The following is a 19,402-nucleotide window of genomic DNA, read 5'->3' as shown; positions in this document are numbered from 1 at the left end:
CATAAAATTTCCTCCAGTCTTGTTAAAGAATGTGATTTGAAAGACGAACATACCCTCAAGATTTTCTGGCCACAGTTTAATATGAAAATAGAAATTAATGTTGTTAGAGGCACGTGGACTGATATTGCAAAATGTGTGAATAGTGTATGGAGGAAACTGTGGCTCAATACAGTGTCAATGCTAGAAGATGAAGAGATGTCACCATTTCAACAAGAAAAATTGCTTACATGGTACGGCAGATTGGATTCAGTGATGGCAATGAAGAGAAAATGTCTGACCTCTAAAATGTTCATTCAGAGAATCTTAGCAACGAAGATTTGCAAGTAAGGAAATTCATTATGGAAACTGAATGGATCTGGTAAAAATAGCTACTCATATAGGTGGCACTAATTTGCACTTCGTGCAACTGTTTCAGCATCACAATGGGCCTAATTTTAATGCTGCTGTTAGGCAGGTCGGGTTTCACTAGGCATGGCCTGCACCTCAATACCAATGACAAGGGGAGGCTGGCAAAGCTTATAGATGATAGTGTAGTGGGTGGTGGTGAGACCACTCGTGGGAAGATTCCTGTAGTAGTTGGTGTTAGATCTGCACCTTTTTTAGATTGAAGTCAACTAATGGGTATCCCTGCTTAAAGGAAGTCCCTCTAACAAAGGAATCGCCTTTAAAGGTGTTCAGGTATCCAGGTAGTGAAGGAATCGGCATATTTCGTCAAAATAAAAGAGGTATTAGAGATAAAATTAGTGAACTGTTTATAGATGTTGACCCTGAAGTTATTGGTATGGCAGAGCACCACTTAAATAATTTGACAATTCAGAGGCTTCCTTTAGCAGGATACAGATTAGCTGGCTGTTTATTCGAGGAGTTCCTTGCGGGATGGGGGAGCGGTTGTGTACATAAAAACAGTATTCCATTTGAGTTCATAGACGTATCACGGCACTGCGCTGAATGGATATTTGAATGTTGTGCAGTGGCAGTTGAATTTAGTGAAACTAAACATCTAATTGTTGTCGTTTGTAGGTCCCCTGACTGACTTCAGAGTATTTCTGCTCAAGCTAGATAGGGTTCTTGATTCACTTTGTAGGAAGTACCAGAAATTAGTTATATGTGGTGACTTCAATATAAATTTTGTATATGATGGTGCAAGTAAAAGGTTGTTGGTAGATCTCCTAAACTCATATGGTCTGATGCAGACTGTGTTTTTTTCCAACTAGGGTGCAGGGAAACAGTGGTGCAGCCATAGACAATATTTTTATTCATTCGTCATTACTAGAACAGGCATTCTGTTAGTAAAAGGGTGAATGGCCTTTCAGACCATGATGCACAAATTTTAACACTAAAAGGCTTTTGTACGCGAACAAATGTAGTATATAATTACAAACTATGTAGAAAAATTAATCTGACACCAATAGTTTTTTAAACCTTGTCAAGGAATAAGAGTGGCAGAATGTTTAGAGTGCCGATAACTTAGATGACAAATATAATGCTTTCCTTAACACATTTCTCATGCTCTTCGAGAGTTGCTTTCCATTAGAATGTTCTAAATGGGTTACTAGCAGTAATAGGCAGCCCGTGTAGCTCACTAGTGGGATAAGGATATCCTGTAGCACAAAGCAAGAATTATATCAAAATGTAAGAACCAGTCACAATCAAGCTACAGTATCCCATTTCAAACAGTACTGTAAGGTGCTTAAAATGTTAATTAGGAAGGCAGAGTATGTGGTATGCAAATAGAACAGCTAATTCACAGCATAAGATTAAATCCATATTGTCAGTCATGAAGGAAGTGTCCGGCCAGCAGCACAAGGTCGACAATATAAAGTCAGTTCATGGTAAAAATATTTCTGTTACTGATAAGTCAGATATATCAACAGTATTTAACAATCACTCTCTAAGCATTGCAGGTGAATTAAATAAAAGTGTAGTTTCTACAGGGCTCATATAATTCTCTTGGAAAATGCCTTTCCAAGACTGATGTCTAAAATACTCCTCTGTTATACTGACAAGGGGAGGATTGAGTCAGTAATTAAATCACTGAAGACTAGGGACTCTTATGGATATGATAGAATGTGTAGCAGAATGTTAAAGTACTGTGCTGCACATGTTAGCTCTGTACTTAGCCATATTTATAATTTTTCCTTTAAGAATGTTCAGTTTCCAGAATGATTAAAGTACTCAGTAGTAAATCCGCTATATAAAAAGGGAGAAAGGGATAATGCAGACAATCTTAGACATATTTCTATGCCATCAGTGTTTGCTAAAGTTATTGAAAAGGCTGTTTATGTAAGGATAATTGATCATTTTATTCTACATAATTTGTTATCAAACATAAAGTTTGGTTTTAGAAGTGGTTTAATAACTGTGCGGTACTGGATGGATTAAACAAAAGGTTTCAAATGCTAGGCAACTTTTCTGATTTAACTGAGGCGTTTGATTGTGTTTATCACGAAATTTTGCTCCCCAAGTTTGACCATTATGGAATACGGGGAGTAACTCACCACTCGTTAACCTCTTACTGTATCCGTAGAACAGTCGGGTGAAAAATAGTTTAAAGAACGGTCGGGCTGGGTCTGTGGTATCTAATAAATAAAACACTTACAACAAGTGAAAAACAGTACATTTACATCTAATGATGCACTTTTAATTTGTTCAGGTATTACAAAATGCTATATTGACATTACTTTAATATTTTGAATTATACAAAAATTGTAAAAAAAAAAACTGAAAAACATAGTCTGCAGTACTAAATGTAAGTAAACCAGAAATACAAGTAAATTTGATTGAAATATGACTATAAATGAAAATAAGGTGTAGAACTAAGAGGCAAAAATGATGAATTTTTAGCATATAAATGAAAATAATGAATAGTTTGTGAGATATTGTCCTCTAAAATCATCATTTTTCAAAACAGTCCCCGCAAACTATTTTAGCATGTGCCATGCATAACCACAACTTGCAAACTTTGCAAAAGTATTTAGTTTTGCTGTCCTTGCATTTGTAGCATCTTCCACGTTTTCCTGGTTGTGAAACTTCAACTATTCGTTGTTGTTTGGTGCTGGAGAGACTGGAGCCAAGTCTGCGAATTTTGCACAGCAGGTTTGGTTGGGTAGCACACCTTGTCAAATATGGTATTCTCAGAGACTTCCCTGGAGTTCCGAGGTATTCTCTTCTATCTGAAATGTGTTTGTTTGCTTTGAATACAATGTAGATATTGAGAGCTACAATGTTCAACAACTGAGATACAGAGACAGAAAGGCCACTGTCTTGTCCCTCTGGCAACAGCCACATCACACACATAGCATCAACGACATCTACTCCACCCTTTCTTTTCTTGTAGTACATTATTATTATTTTTTGTTTCTGTTTTGTCACTGTCACTCTGTTACATAATCATCATGCATTGACAAAATAAGCACTGCTAATTTGTTACATTTTGTTACATGTGAGAGTAATGTGACGTCATCCTGAAATCCAAACATACATAAGTACGCGTGTTTAGATTTTTTGGGTAAAAACTCAACAGGAATTTTAGGCTTATTTTTTCTTAACTTACCAATAACAGTAATATTCTGATCTTGTAGTACTTTTTTGACCGTTGGGTAAGAAATAAACTGCCTATCGTCGGATTTCTTCCACACCCTGTCACTGGGTCTACAGAACAATGTCTCCTGCCTTATTACAGACTTTGTACGGCCCTTGTGGTTGTGCATCTGCATAGATTTCCAAATATTTTAGATAGTACATTTTAGAACATGGCAGAATCAAATCCTTGATCCCATACTCGGCACGTTTATTTGGGATATACATCCAGAACTTCCATTGCCTCTGTATGAAACAAGCATTTTGTGCAAAGTAACAACGGAGCAGAATATCCATTGCAGTTGTAGACAAACGTACCAAGAATGGATTTTATGGCAACAAGATTATCTTGTGCTTTTCTTTCTTCCCTTGTGTGTTTGTATGTATGTTGTCAAACCTGATAAAATAAGTAAAAAATCTGAACCTTTGCAATGACACACTTGCTCAAAATATTTCTATTTCAGCCCCCTCTGTATTCAAAAAGTCTTCGATATTCGTTTTCCGCCATGCAATGCTCCAGCTAAATAAAGTAGGCCAAAATATGCTTTCATCAAAATTTGTAGGCCTAGCCATATTTGGGTCACTTGTATATTTGTTTTGAACTGAATCAATATAGATATTGATTGATTCAAGCACTAAATCAGTGGATTGCTAAAAATTAACTGCCTTGATTCTAACAGTGATCGTATAAGGGGTGTCCAAAAAGAAACGAGCCAGAGGCATAATTACAGAAACCAGTACCTGTATGTTAGAAGTACTGACCCTGGCTGTTGAGACATTTGTCCCACTATGACACAAGGTGGTGAATGGCTGTCTTATAAAATTCCCAGGGCTGTGATGCTAATGTGTGTTCTGCACATTGCGGGCTTTCAATTAACTGTGCACCCTCCGACTCAATGTTGCAGTATTAAAAGTTTTGGCTGGTTTCATTGTGTAGGGGCTGGGATACGTAGTTGCTGCATTACAGGCCAAATGCTGCAGTGTCTACTTTACACGATAAGAATACACACATGAATCGAATGGTCAAAGGTTTGTATCACTTGGCAATTGAGAATTATGAAAGAAACATATAAATTTATAAATGAATGATTGCAATTAAATAAAATCTCCAGGTACTATCGTAATGAATTTAAATGGTGAGTACGATACTTGAAGTACTTTTGACAATGCGGTATATTTAAGCAAAACACTTATTGGTGTTGATGGTCCAGCAATTAAATGAAGTATGAGTTGAATTACAAGGAAACAATAGACTCCTACTGCGCATAATTAGTTATTAACGACAACATAGCTCATGAGATATTCATTTCCAGACATGTACTGTGTGTTCACTGCAGAAGCGACGAAGCACACAAGTCGGCACTCCAAAGTATTTCTATCTCTCGCGATCACGTGCAAACTGCTCCACTCCAAGTCTTTCCCACCACTGTCTGTCACACCTTCACGTCCAGCCTCTCCGTGTACTGTGCCGAACTGTCTAGCTCCACACTCTCCCGAATTCCCTGTCCTCTCTTGAAACGATTCTCTTGTCCCGCTTCCAACCAGTCTCCCCATTCACGAGTGCTGTGATTGGATAGAGTGCTCATGCCATGTCTTCAAGCTAATGCACCCACACATTATTGAAACACACATGGAATACTGGATTTACATTTAAATAACTAGAAATTAAATAAATATTCCTACGGCTGGACCATGAACAAGCTCTAACACACTGTTGTTGTTGTTGTTGTTGTTGTTGTTGTTGTTGTGGCCTTCCGTCCTGAGACTGGTTTGATGCAGCTCTCCATGCTACTCTATCCTGTGCAAGCTTCTTCATCTCCCAGTACCTACTGCAACCTACATCCTTCTGAATCTGCTTAGTGTATTCATCTCTTGGTCTCCCTCTACAATTTTTACCCTCCACGGTGCCCTCCAATACTAAACTGATGATCCCTTGATGCCTCAGAACATGTCCTACCAACCAATCCCTTCTTCTAGTCAAGTTGTGCCACACACTTCTCTTCTCCCAAATCCTATTCAACACCTCCTCATTGGTTATGTGATCTACCCATCTAATCTTCAGCATTCTTCTGTAGCACCACATTTCAAAAGCTTCTATTCTCTTCTTGTCTAAACTACTTATCATCCATGTTACACTTCCATACATGGCTACACTCCATACAAATACTTCCAGAAACGACTTCCTGACACTTAAATCCATACTTGAAGTTTTTTCCCATTGCTAGTCTACAATTTATATCCTCTCTACTTCGACCATCATCAGTTATTTTGCTCCCCAAATAGCAAAACTCCTTTACTACTTTAAGTGTCTCATTTTCTAATCTAATACCCTCACCATCACCCGACTTGATTCAACTACATTCCATTATCCTCATTTTGCTTTTGTTGATGTTCATCTTACATCCTCTTTTCGAGACACTATCCATTCAATTCAACTGCTCTTCCAAGTCCTTTGCTGTCTCTGACAGAATTACAATGTCATCGGCGAACCTCAAAGTTTTTATTTCTTCTCCATGGATATTAATACCTACTCTGAACTTTTCTTTTGTTTCCTTCACTGCTTGCTCAATATACAAATTGAATAACATTGGGGAGAGGTTACAACCCTATTTCACTCCCTTCCCAACTACTGCTTCCCTTTCATGTCCCTCAACTCTTATAACTGCCATTTAGTTTCTATACATATTGTAAATAGCTTTTCGCTCCCTATATTTTACCCCTGCCACTTTCAGAATTTGAAAGAGTATTTCAGTCAACATTGTCAAGAGACTTTCTCCAAGTCAACAAATGCTAGAAACGTAGGTTTGCCTTTCCTTAATCTAGCTTCTAAGCTAAGTCGTAGGGTCAGTATTGCCTCATGTGTTCCAACATTTCTACGGAATCCAAACTGATCTTCCCCTAGGTCGGCTTCTACTAGTTTTTCCATTCGTCTGTAAAGAATTCGTGTTAGTATTTTGCAGCTGTGACTTATCCAACTGATAGTTCGGTAATTTTCACACATGTCAACACCTGCTTTCTTTGGGATTGGAATTATCATATTCTTCTTGAAGTCTGAGGGTATTTCGTCTGTCTCATACATCTTGCTCACCAGATGGTAGTGTTTCGTCAGGACTGGCTCTTCCAAGGCCGTCAGTAGTTCCAATGGAATGTTGTCTACTTCCATCTGAGCTTAATATTCATACAAGTGGTTCTCTTTTCTCCAAAGGTCTCCTTAATTTTCCTGTAGGCAGTATCTATATTACCCCTAGTGAGATAAGCCTCTACATCCTTACATTTGTCCTCTAGCCATCCCTGCTTAGCCATTTGCACTTCCTGTCGATCTCATTTTTGAGACATTTGTATTCCTTTTTGCCTGCTTCATTTAATGCATTTTTATATTTCTCCTTTCATAAATTAAATTCAATATTTCTTCTGTTACCCAAGGATTTCTACTAGCCCTCGTCTTTGATAAACAAATTAAACAAACATATATCAAGGGAATAGAACAAAAGGTAGGCTAGTAACCTAATGTCTCTGTGCTTTCTAAAACACAGTAAGTATTTTTATAAGCATGGTGCTACCAGTTTTTCGTGTAACTGTGAAGTACTTGTGGCATGACTCGATCGATAGTAATTGGCCGCTTTGACCGCCTATAACTTGTGTACTAGTCAAATGATGCCCGTAATTTATATCAATTTAGGTTTACACTAGTAGCTTTCTAAAGACACGTCAGTCGGAGAAATCGAATGAAGCGTTTAAATTTTGGAAATTCGTTGCTAAGTGTTACTTGTATAATTTACCATCAGATACTAAACTTTTACACTAATAAAGATATTGAAAATCTGATTACACCATCAGAATCGCCTTGCAAATAATAGTAATGTACATGTTTCTTTTTGAGGTATCATGATTCATTTGGCTACTATTACTTTCCATATGAACTGTGAAGTGTCTGCCATTAAGGTTTCACAAAGTCTGCCGTCTTTGGCCCTCGCGACGCACAGTGTCACCAAGGATTTCCTAGCCATGTGCTCGATGGAACATGTGCTCTTGCCGTTGTGAGGCACCACGTGGATGCTAACGAGCTCGACCCTGCCACGCGGCCTGAGTGGTGGCTGCCAACTCAGAATATTTCCAGGACGCTTCAACTCACCAGTTACCTCACAACGTACAGCTGGATGTTTTCATCCGAGTTGAATCGTTTGCCCCTTAGAACCTTTTTAAGGGGACCAAAAATGTCGTAATCACAAGGATTATAAGTCCAGACTGTATGGAGGGTGGCCGATAACTTCCCATTTGAATTTCTGCACGAGTGGCACGACTGTGTTGGCTGTATGAGGCTTTGCATTGTCTTGGAGCAGAATGACCCCAGGGGTAAGATTGCCTGGTCGTGATCGTTTGGCAAAGGGTGGTCAAGGTTTTAAGTAACGCTGGGCATTCACTGCTACCCATGCTGCAGGAAGTGAACAGGGAGGGGGCAATCTTGGTCAGAGGAGGACGTCAGCATAACCTTTCCTGCACTCGTGTGGATGGCCTTGTTTTGGTGGTGGTGACCCTGAATGCTTCCATTGAAGACTTTGTTGTTTTGATTCTGGTTGGTCTCACAGACACAGCCCGACCATTCTAGGGTTAATAACAGACAGCAAAAGGACGTAATTCACATTGTTGAGAATGGCTATGATGTGGGGTCTGAGTGGGGCACAGTTAAATGAGTGTGTTCCAGGAATCAGTGCTGGGGCCACTCCTGTTCCTTACTTACATGGAATTCCAGGTGACTGTAAAAGTATTTGTTTTTTGATGACACTAGCTTGGTAGTAAGGATATTGTGTGCAACGTTGGCACTGTTTCGAACAGTGCACTGCAATTTGTAGGTTCATGGTTTGTAGGAAATAAACTAAGGCTAAATCACAGTAAGACTCAGTTTTTATAGTTTCTAACACACAATTCGCGGAAAGCCCACATGAAGGATCTTATTCAAAGACTTAATACTGCCATTTTTACTATTTGAATGGTATCTGAAGTAAGTGATACTTTGACACGAAAATTAGTCTACTTTGCTTATTTTCAGTCGCTTATGACATATGGTATTACATTTTGGCGTAACTCTTCCCACTCCCAAAGGATATTTTGGCTCGGAAACGGGCGGTTCGAACAAGTTTTGTAAGATCGTGAACCTATTGTCGACTCCCATTCATTAGTCTGGGTATTCTGACACTAGGCTTTCAATATATAAAGGGTGGTCCATAGATACTGACCAGGCCAAATATCTCACAAAATAAGTATCAAATGAAGAAAGTACAAAGAACAGAACTCTTCTAGGTTGAAGGGGGAAACCTGATGGCGCTATGGTTGGCCTGCTAGATGGTGCTACCATAGATGAAATGGATATCAACTGCGTCTTTTTTAAAATAGGAACCCCCATTTTTTATTACATATTCGTGTAGTATGTAAAGAGATACGAATGTTTTAGTTGGACCACTTTTTTCACTTTGTGATCGATGGCACTGTAATAGTTACAAACATATAAATACGTGATATCACATAACATTCTGCCAGTGCGGACAGTATTTGCTTCGTGATACATTACCCATTTTAAAAAGGACCACTTACCAATAGCAGAAAAGGTTGACGTCTTGTTGATGTATGACTATTGTGATCAAAATGCCCGATGGGTGTGTGCTATGTATGCTGCTTGGTATCCTGGACATCATCATCATCATCATCATCATCCTCAAAGTGTCTGGACCGTTCACCGGATAGTTACGTTATTTAAGGAAACAGGAAGTGTTCAGCCACATGTGAAACATAACCACGACCTACAACAAATTAAGATGCCCAAGTAGGTGTTTTAGCTGCTGTCGCAGCTAATCCGCACATCAGTAGCAGACAAATTGTGTGAGAATCACGAATCTCAAAAACGTCGATGTTGAGAATGCTACATCAACATCAATTGCACCCGTACCATATTTCTATGCCCTTCGTGTACAGGTCTGCTACTAGGCACAAGAGAAATTACAGGACAATGACAGATTTTTTGCATGTGTTATATTTAGCGACGAAGCCTCATTCACAACAGTGGTAACATAAATCAGCATAATATGCACTATTGGCCAATGGAAAATCCACGATGGAAGTGGAACATCAGCGACCTTGGCGGGTTAATATATGGTGCAGCATTATGGGAGGAAGGACAATTGGCTCTCATTTTATCGATGGCAATCTAAAAGGTGCAATGTATGCTTATTTCCTACATAATGTTCTACCGATGTTACTATAAGATATTTCACTGCATGACACAATGGTGATGTACTTCCAACATTATGGAAGTCCGGCTCATAGCTTGCATGCAGTTGAAGTGGTATTGAATAGCATATATCATGACAGGTGGATTGGTCGTCGAAGCATCATACCATGGCCTGCACGTTCGCCGAATCTGATGTCTCTGGATTTCTTTCTGTGGGGAAAGTTGAAGAATATTTGCTATCGTGATTCACCGACAACGCCTGACAACATGCGTCAGCGCATTGTCAATGCATGTGCGAACATTACGGAAGGCGAACTACTCGCTGTTGAGAGGAATGTCGTTAAACGTATTGCCAAATGCATTGAGGTTGATGGACATCATTTTGAGCATTTATTCCATTAATGCGGTATTTACAGGCAATCATGCTGTGACAGCATGCGTTCTCAGAAATGATAAGTTCACAAAGGTACATGTATCACATTGGAACAACCAAAATAAAATGTTCAAACGTACCCACGTTCTGTATTTTAATTTAAAAAAATCTACCTGCTACCAACTGTTCGTCTAAAATTGTCTGCCAGGTGTTAGTGACTATTACAGTGCATCTATCGCAAAGCGAAAAAAGTGGTCCAACCAAAACATTAGTATTTCTTTGCGAACTACACGAGTATGTAACAAATGTGGGATCTAATTTAAAAAAAAAAAAAAAAAAAAAAAAAAAAAAAAAAAAAAAAAACACACACACACACACAGAGTTGATATCCGTTTGATCTATGGCAGCGCCATCTAGCAGGCCAACCATAGCGGTATTTGGTTTCCCCCTTCAAGCTAGACAAGTTTCGTTCTTTGTAGTTTTTTCATTTGACGCTTATTTCGTGAGGTATTTGGCCTAGTCACCATCATTGAACTACCCTGTATATTTTCCTTACTGTCGTTTCTTGTTAACAATATCGGCATATCCCCAAGAATTAGCAGTTGTCACTCAGTTAATACTAGGGAGACTCTTGCGCAGGATGGTGTGCAGTTTACTGCTGCATCCATTTTCAATAAGCTACAGTTCTAAGCAAAGAAGGGAAGGCAGAAAGGTGGAAGGAGTATATAGAAGGTTTATACAGGGGCGATGTACTTGAGGACAATATTATGGAAATGGAAGAGGATGTACATGAAGACGAAATGGGAGGTAAGATACTGCGTGAAGAGTTTGACAGAGCACTGAAAGACCTGAGTCGAAACAAGGCCCCCGGAGTAGACAACATTCCATTAGAACTACTGACGGCCTTGGGAGAGCCAGTCATGACAAAACCCTACCAGCTGGTGAGCAAGATGTATGAGACAGGCGAAATACCCTCAGACTTCAAGAAGAATATAATAATTCCAATCCCAAAGAAAGCAGGTGTTGACAGATGTGAAAATTACCGAACTATCAGTTTAATAAGTCACAGCTGCAAAATACTAACGTGAATTCTTTACAGACGAATGGAAAAACTGGTAGATGCAGACCTCTGGGAGGATCAGTTTGGATTCTGTAGAAATGTTGGAACACGTGAGGCAATACTGACCTTACGACTTATCTTAGAAGAAAGATTAAGAACAGGCAAACCTACGTTTCTAGCATTTGTAGACTTAGAGAAAGCTTTTGACAATGTTGACTGGAATTCTCTCTTTCCAATTCTAAAGTTGGCATGGGTAAAATACAGGGAGCGAAAGGCTATTTACAATTTGTACAGAAACCAGATGGCAGTTATTAGAGTCAATGGGCATGAAAGGGAAGCAGTGGTTGGGAAAGGAGTGAGACAGGGTTGTAGCCTCTCCCCGATGTTATTCGATCTGTATATTGAGCAAGCAGTAAAGGAAACAAAAGAAAAATTTGGAGTAGGTATTAAAATTCATGGAGAAGAAGTAAAAACTTTGAGGTTCACCGATGACATTGTAATTCTGTCAGAGACAGCAAAGGACCTGGAAGAGCAGTTGAACGGAATGGACAGTGTCTTGAAAGGAGGATATAAGATGAACATCAACAAAAGCAAAACGAGGATAATGGAATGTAGTCAAATCAGGTGATGCTGAGGGAATTAGATTAGGAAATGAGACACTTAAAGTAGTAAAGGAGTTTTGCTATTTAGGAAGTAAAATAACTGATGATGGTCAAAGTAGAGAGGATATAAAATGTAGACTGGCAATGGCAAGGAAAGCGTTTCTGAAGAAGAGAAATTTGTTAATATAGAGTATAGATTTAAGTGTCAGGAAGTCGTTTCTGAAAGTATTTGTTTGGAGTGTAGCCATGTAGCAGTAGGTACTGGGAGATGAAGAAGCTTGCACAGGATAGAGTAGCATGGAGAGCTGCATCAAACCAGTCTCAGGACTGAAGACAACAACAACCACAAGAGATCAAAAATCTTAGCAGTAATCAAAGTGCTTTCAAATCAAAACTGAAGAGTTTTCTCATGGGTGACTCCTATTCTGTTGAGGAGTTCCTTGGAAAATTAAGGTGATTCCTGTGCTATATTGTTGACTGCATTTATGTAAACTTATGGCTTGTCTTAAATTTTATTTTATCTGTTATTACTTTTATGTTGTAGTTTCATGTACTGACACATTCCATGACATTGGAGATTTGCCCTCAGTTTGGTCCTACGGAAGTAGATGTGTAAAATAAAAATAAAATATAGCACCATCGGATTCTTGTTAAGCAGGTGATCTGGAGGCTATTGAGATTGTAGGTGGACTTTATGAAAATGTTTTTAGTGTATTGTTGTGGGTTTCGGTGTTCAGTTTGTAAGTGTATTAATTTTCCATTAAAAAGAATTACAGGAAGATAATGGTCATTTTTGATAAAAATACTAAGAAACTTTACTACTTTAAACTTAATATGTGGATAAATGATAATGTAACCCCACATCTTACACATAAAATGACTGTTAATGTACGCAGATTCAGCATGTATGGTGATTCCACGTAACATAACTATATTTACTGGCATATGCTTTTTGAATTTTAACAGTAAACTTCTTTCTGGTGTATAACCATTCCCTTGGGAGATCTGCCACATGATTCAGGTGAGGCTCTTATACTTACTAAATCAACCTGTGATGAAATGTGCCGCTGTTCTTTTGATGTCCTGTTTCTCTTCACAGTACTCAAAACTTGGCTAAAGGAAGGTTTTGTTAATTATCTCTTGCTTGGATGAATTAAATTTCATTAGGATTCTTCCATAGAGTCTGAGTGTGATTGTTCCATTTGTCACTCTGGATACATACTCCTCCATGGCTTGAAGATTGTAACTCCTAGCAGTAACTGATTACCAGTCATCTAATTAAACAATAATGGGTTTTTTACTTAGTTCTCAAATTTGTAAAGACCTATATTCAGATGGAGCCTATGCCATAGTGCTTTTTCTTTTTTCAAATTGACATTCTCACTGTTTATATGGAGTGTTTAAATTAATTGATATCCCTGCATTCTAAATTAACATTTCATTCATTCACTTCCATGCCATACGTAAAGTAAATTACACTATCTACTGTACAGACACAACTGTGTACTGCAGAATCAACTGGGCATGGGAAGGGTTGCCAGTCTAAAGAGTGGCGGGGAGTATTGCATTGCCAATAGAAAAGCAGTAACAGCTAAATGGGTTGACTGGGAGAACTCAGAGACTTTGAACGTGAACTAATCATTGGATGTCACCTCAGTAACAGATCCATCAGGGACATTTCAACCCTTCCAAAGTTGCACAAGTTGACTTCTGATGATGTGACAGTGAAGTGGAAATGAGAAGGCAGATGTAATGTACTAAGCAACAGGGACCATTGAGACTGCAGAGGATGTTTGTAAAAAGAAAGCATGAAGTCAGTGGAAAGAATCACTCATGAATTCCAAAGATCTGCCAGCAGTCCAGCTGGCACAGTGACTGTGTGTAGGGAGTTAAAAGGAATGGCTTACTGTGGTTAAGTAGCTCCTCATAAGCCAAGAATTTCAGTAGTCACTGCTAAGCTACGCTTCATGTGATGTAGAGAGTGCTATGCGATGACTGTGTATCACTGACAATAAGTGATTTGGAGTTGCAAATTGCATTACACCCTGTGGCAATTAAGTAGAATGGTTCGGGTTTTTGAGAATCCCTGGATAACATTACCTGCCATCGTGCAGTGCCAAAAGTGAAGTGTGGAGGAGGTGATGTTGTGTTATGGGGATGTTTTTCATGGTTGGGGTGTGGTGGTGTTATTGTGCTTAAGAAAACACTAAATGCTGAAAGATATGAACATGTTTCACAGCATTGTGTACTGTGCCCAATAGAGGAACAGTTAAGAGATGATGATGATTGATTGTATCAGCTTGACAATGCACCCTGTCATAGAGAGCATCTTTGAGGCAATGGATTTTTGGCAGTAACATTCCTGAAATGTACTGGCCTTTCCAGAGTTCGGACTTCGCCTCAAGGAGTTCCGTTAGGTTCAAGTTGGAATGTCAACTTCACACCAGGCACCTGCCCCCCCCCCCCCCTCCCTGCGCCCTGCATCACCACTTTCTTTAGTTTTGGATGTTGAGGAAGACTGGGCTGCCATTCCTATACACAGCCATTCAGATACTTAACTGAAAGTGTCCCCAGCAGATTTCAAGCTGTCAGAAAGGTGAAGAATGAACACATCTCTCCGTATTAATGTCCACTAATAAGTGTCCGCATGTATTTTATCAGATAGTGTCTACTAATGTGTGTACTACTTTATGCCAGAGGAATTGCAAGATGAAATATGCTAAAAATTAATTTTACAAAAATAAATTATCATGTGCTTGCAGGAAAGGGACACGCTTTCATGATTCTCGTGGAAAGCATTACAGCCTTGCATATGAAGAAGGAGATGTACTTGGATTTTTAATTATATTACCAGAATCAGAAGTGGGCAATTACATTCCTCCTACTTACAAAGATAAGGTAAGAAACTAAAGTAACAAGTTTTAGTAGATAAGCTGTAATGGTTAACTATCAGATTATGATTTCAGTGATACTGTTAATGTTTCCAGCATGCAATTCAAAGGAGAAGGTGATATATCCTGTCTAAAACAAATAAGCTGTAGGTATTAAAGAATGAACACACAGCTATAAATGTCAAAAAAACATCTATACATGCTTACAAACAGGAAATTATTTCTGATATATTACTGTACCAGGATGTAGAAATGGTAACTATGGTTGGAGCAATAAGCACAGCTCCATACCAAGTCAACTTTATATTTTAAGGAAGTAGGGGGAGGGGGAACACTTGCAATATATCAGTCCCAGCAATCAATCTTGTGAGGAAATTTGGGACATAATTCTCATAGCACTTACTTATGGCCTTCTGATAATACAGCTCTTAAACTTTCACATGCACCACTTGTTCGTCATTTGCTGTGCCCCAAGCAGACACCAAATCACAGAGTGAAAAGTACTGTACAATGACGTGATAACCAGAGTCCTGGGGTCGTCCTATTTGGGGATGTTGAACATGAGGGGAGAGGTGAACACTTCTGCTCAATGTGTTTTGAAATCTTGTTAGGGAACAAGCCTGTTGTTCTACGTGAAAAATAGTAAATAATAAAAGTATGTAAAATGTCAACCACATGCAGTGCACATTCAATGTTATTTAACATTGTTCTCATATTAATATTCTGCAGCTATATATACACAAAAGCAGAATTAATAAACCTATGTAACTAAAGAATAATTTTGAAATGAAGTTAATGAGTTTTGATTTAAAATATAATCATACCAATCACATTGAAGAATAGCACACCTCCTGCAAATGTACTTAACTTTAACAATGCCATCTGTAAAATCCAACAAAAATAACCCACAACAGGGACAACGATAATTAAATAGTGCTCTGCTACGGAAACAAAAGAAAAATTCGGAGTAGGCATTAAAATCCATGGAGAAGAAATAAAAACTTTGAGGTTCGCCGATGACATCATAATTCTGTCAGAGACAGCAAAGGACTTGGAGGAGCGTTTGAACGGAATGGATAGTGTCTTGAAAGGAGGATATAAGATGATCATCAACAAAAGCAAAAAGAGGATAATGGAATGTAGTCAAATTAAGTTGGGTGATGCTGAGGGAATTAGATTAGGAAGTGAGACACTTAAAGTAGTAAAGGGGTTTTGCTATTTGGGGAGCAAAATAACTGATGATAGTCGAAGTGGAGAGGATATAAAATGTAGGCTGGCAATGGCAAGGAAAGCGTTTCTGAAGAAGAGAAATTTGTTAACATCGAGTATAGATTTAAGTGTCAGGAAGTCATTTCTGAAAGTATTTGTATGGAGTGTAGCCATGTATGGAAGTGAAACATGGACGATAAATAGTTTGGACAAGAAGAGAATAGAAGCTTTCGAAATGTGGTGCTACAGAAGAATGCTGAAGATTAGATGGGTAGATCACATAACTAATGAGGAAGTATTGAATAGGATTGGGGAGAAGAGGAGTTTGTGGCACAACTTGACCAGAAGAAGGGATCGGTTGGTAGGACATGTTCTGAGGCATCAAGGGATCACCAATTTCCTATTGGAGGGCAGCGTGGAGGGTAAAAATCGTAGAGGGAGACCAAGAGATGACTACACTAAGCAGATTCAGGAGGATGTAGGTTGCAGTAGGTACTGGGAGATGAAGAAGTTTGCACAAGATAGTGTAGCATGGAGAGCTGCATCAAACCAGTCTCAGGACTGAAGACCACAACAACAACAACACCAACACTAATTCATTTAATGACACACTAATTCATTTAATTAATTTGCACTGCATTTGTGAATTGCAAGATAAGTGTTCAAAGTAAAGAGATCTCTGGTACCAATTACAGGTTAGAAACCATGGACTTCGACTCAAGAACAAACCATTCTACCAATATCGAAGCAGTATTTCACACTTGAGCGTTCTGTGCTTGCAGAAGGACAGAGCACACAGAAATTTTACAGCTATACTTCCAGAAGATCATAACTGAGTACTATGGGAATTATGTCCCAAATTTTTATGTGGGGTTGATTGCCTGGGCTGCTATCTTGCAGGTGTGGTTTTTTTCCTTAACCCTTTATTTGGCAAATGGTGAAAATAAAAACAAAAAAAAAATTTTAGTGCTTATATTTGTTTATTATGCTTAAAAGAAATACGATTCAGTCAGTTTCAGAATTTTTTGATAAAAATTATGAACATAATGAAATGTTGCTTACAAGCAACATTGCCAGCAGTAGACCACATTTATACATATTATAGAAAAAAAAAAGTGTTTGCCAATAACCTCAAGCAAAAGGTTTCCTGTACGTGAATAATTTAATTTATAAACACATTTATGCATTCCTGCTGGGTAATAGAACTGTTTCATTTTCCCTTCTAGTTCTTCTTGCAATGGAATTTTCGGAAACAGTTCTTCTTTGGAACGAAGCACAACACTAGATTGCATTTTGAACACATGACTGTAGAAAATCCAGATGGACAATAACGACATCGATATTTGGGACCATATACAGGCCAATGCTCCATATCAAATGAGACATCTCGTGTAACAGTTGGAGCTGTTGGTTTCCTCCTCTTCTTTTGTGGTGGTGTTATGTCTATTGAGGGGCTTCCTACTTTTCTTTTCCCTGAAAACATCAAACCATTGGCAATATCTGGCCTGAATGACTTCAGTGAGGTCTTCTTGTCCAGAGATTCTTTTCGAAATACCAGCCAGGCGTTTACAACACTCAGATCCAGCAATAAATCCAAACAATCACATGTACCAACACCTAGTTTTCATTGGTACTCTGTAGAGCTCTATCAGCATACCAGCAAGATCAACTCCTCCCATATGCTTGTTGTACTGACATACTATACTGGGACAGGGCCCATCAATTCTTCTTTTTTCATTGCTGTCCCATCATTTTACTGTTGAGAGTGGTTGGACACCACAAAATGAGCTTGCAAGTGTCAGATTTTATTGTTTTGAATATCTGCTTTAAGCATATGTAATATACCAATGACACATGTCCCAACTATGGGCAATGTTGCTCACAGGAAACATAAAAGTTTTATACTATTTACGTAATTCAAAACAATATTGATTGAAATATTTCTGCTGTAAACTCACTTCTGGGTATTTTTTGAAGAAAATCTGCTAAGATTACTGCCAATTTATTGAAATCAGTTCTTTCAGAAACAAAATAAGACACCCCTGTTGCTCACACGAGGAGATCTCTGTGACATCACTGCACAAATTGCCATCTCGTCTGGGATAACCTTGAACTATTACAACAACTGGCATTCGCAGTGTGTAAAGGAACGTTGCCTGGAGGCAACAATGCCAGTAAAAGGCAGTGGGAAGTGTTTGTTGTCCCATAAGGCCAACGTAAATTTGATGTTGCTTGAGCAACACTGCCAAATAAAGGGTTTAAATATGAGGTTGATTTGATGTTTCCTTGTTAGTAGAAATAGTTGCAGAACAAGACCACCATCATCTGCTAAACAGAATTCAGACATGTTGTTACAGAACAGAACATACCACATAACAATATGCCTATGTAGAGATTGATCAGTAGCCCAGTGTGAAACATAGTAAACTTACTTGTAACACAGCTAACCTAGTGTTCTTGGAAGTACTTAACTTGTGCATGATTAGTCACATTAGGACAGCAGAACTATGTTCAGTAATAAATTCTGATTATCCTAAGATGTAAAACAAGTAAGATAAACTGTCTGACAGAAAAAGGTGAAGGTGAAGCACCCGGAAGAGTAAGAGGAAATGAAATGACACTTTACCAACTGAGAGGATATGTGATATTTCAGTGATTACAAAACTCAGTCAAATTCAGAAAGAGCAATCTGAGCCCACCGATCAGTACGATGTCGCACCCTCTCTGGCTTCAGATGCCTGCACTAATGCATTTGGGAAGGGTAACATATGCAGTGGTATTCTTTTCTGAGACAAGCTGTTCCACAATTGTTGCAACTGGTCCTTGATATCGTGGATAATGGCTGAGGTACAGAGTTGACATCAAATCTGGGCACACATCTGGGATCTTGCTGGTTATGGGAGTACCTCAACATCAGGCAGACAGTTCATAGACACGTAGTCCGTATGTGGTCAAGCATTGCCATGTTGAAAAATACCACAATGAATCGTTGCATGAAAGAAAAGGCATCGGAATACAGGAGTCCTTGTTGTACCATTGCACCATTAGTTCTCTCAAACGCTTACCAGTTATGATTCGAAGTCATATCAAATGACTACTCACTCTATCACACCAGAGTAATGCCACTGTGGATTTCCAAAACATTGGGAGATTGGGCTTTTAACTAGGTTGCCACCATACTTGGTTACAATGTCATAGGGAGGGTTGGGGTGGGAGGCTGGTAGTGCAGAATCTCCATTCATCAGCAGTCATGGCATCAGTCCAAACATAGCTGTCGGTGTTGTGATGTTAATGCCAGTATATGCATGGGATGGTAATTCCCTAGCACAGCTGCTGCTAGTGTCTGAGCAAAGGTGTGGGATGACATAAAATGTTGCAAGGAGCTTTTGTATGGCAGGTGCAGAAGTGAAGGGTTTGCAAAGTGCTTGGTGCACAGTATGGTGATCCTTCCTGGCCTGGTTGATC

At 38.9% G+C, this 19,402-nt stretch overlaps 1 protein-coding gene across 2 annotated transcripts in view; it reads left to right on the top strand.

Annotated features, from left to right (window-relative positions):
• The window catches only part of LOC126297652 (set1/Ash2 histone methyltransferase complex subunit ASH2), a 154,079-nt gene that overhangs the window by 120,235 nt on the left and 14,442 nt on the right, over positions 1–19,402 (top strand). For both annotated transcript variants that reach the window (XR_007552559.1, XM_049988735.1), the window contains exon 9: positions 14,600–14,735. Coding sequence is in view for 1 of the 2 variants with exons in the window: in XM_049988735.1 (XP_049844692.1) it covers positions 14,600–14,735 (136 nt within the window). In the remaining variant the exon portion in view is untranslated. The remainder of the gene's footprint in view (positions 1–14,599; positions 14,736–19,402) is intronic.

Source organism: Schistocerca gregaria, chromosome X, assembly GCF_023897955.1.
Source record: "Schistocerca gregaria isolate iqSchGreg1 chromosome X, iqSchGreg1.2, whole genome shotgun sequence".
NCBI lineage: Eukaryota > Metazoa > Arthropoda > Insecta > Orthoptera > Acrididae > Schistocerca > Schistocerca gregaria.
The sequence above is the reverse complement of the archived record's forward strand: the minus strand, read 5'-3'. Positions and strand labels throughout refer to the sequence as shown.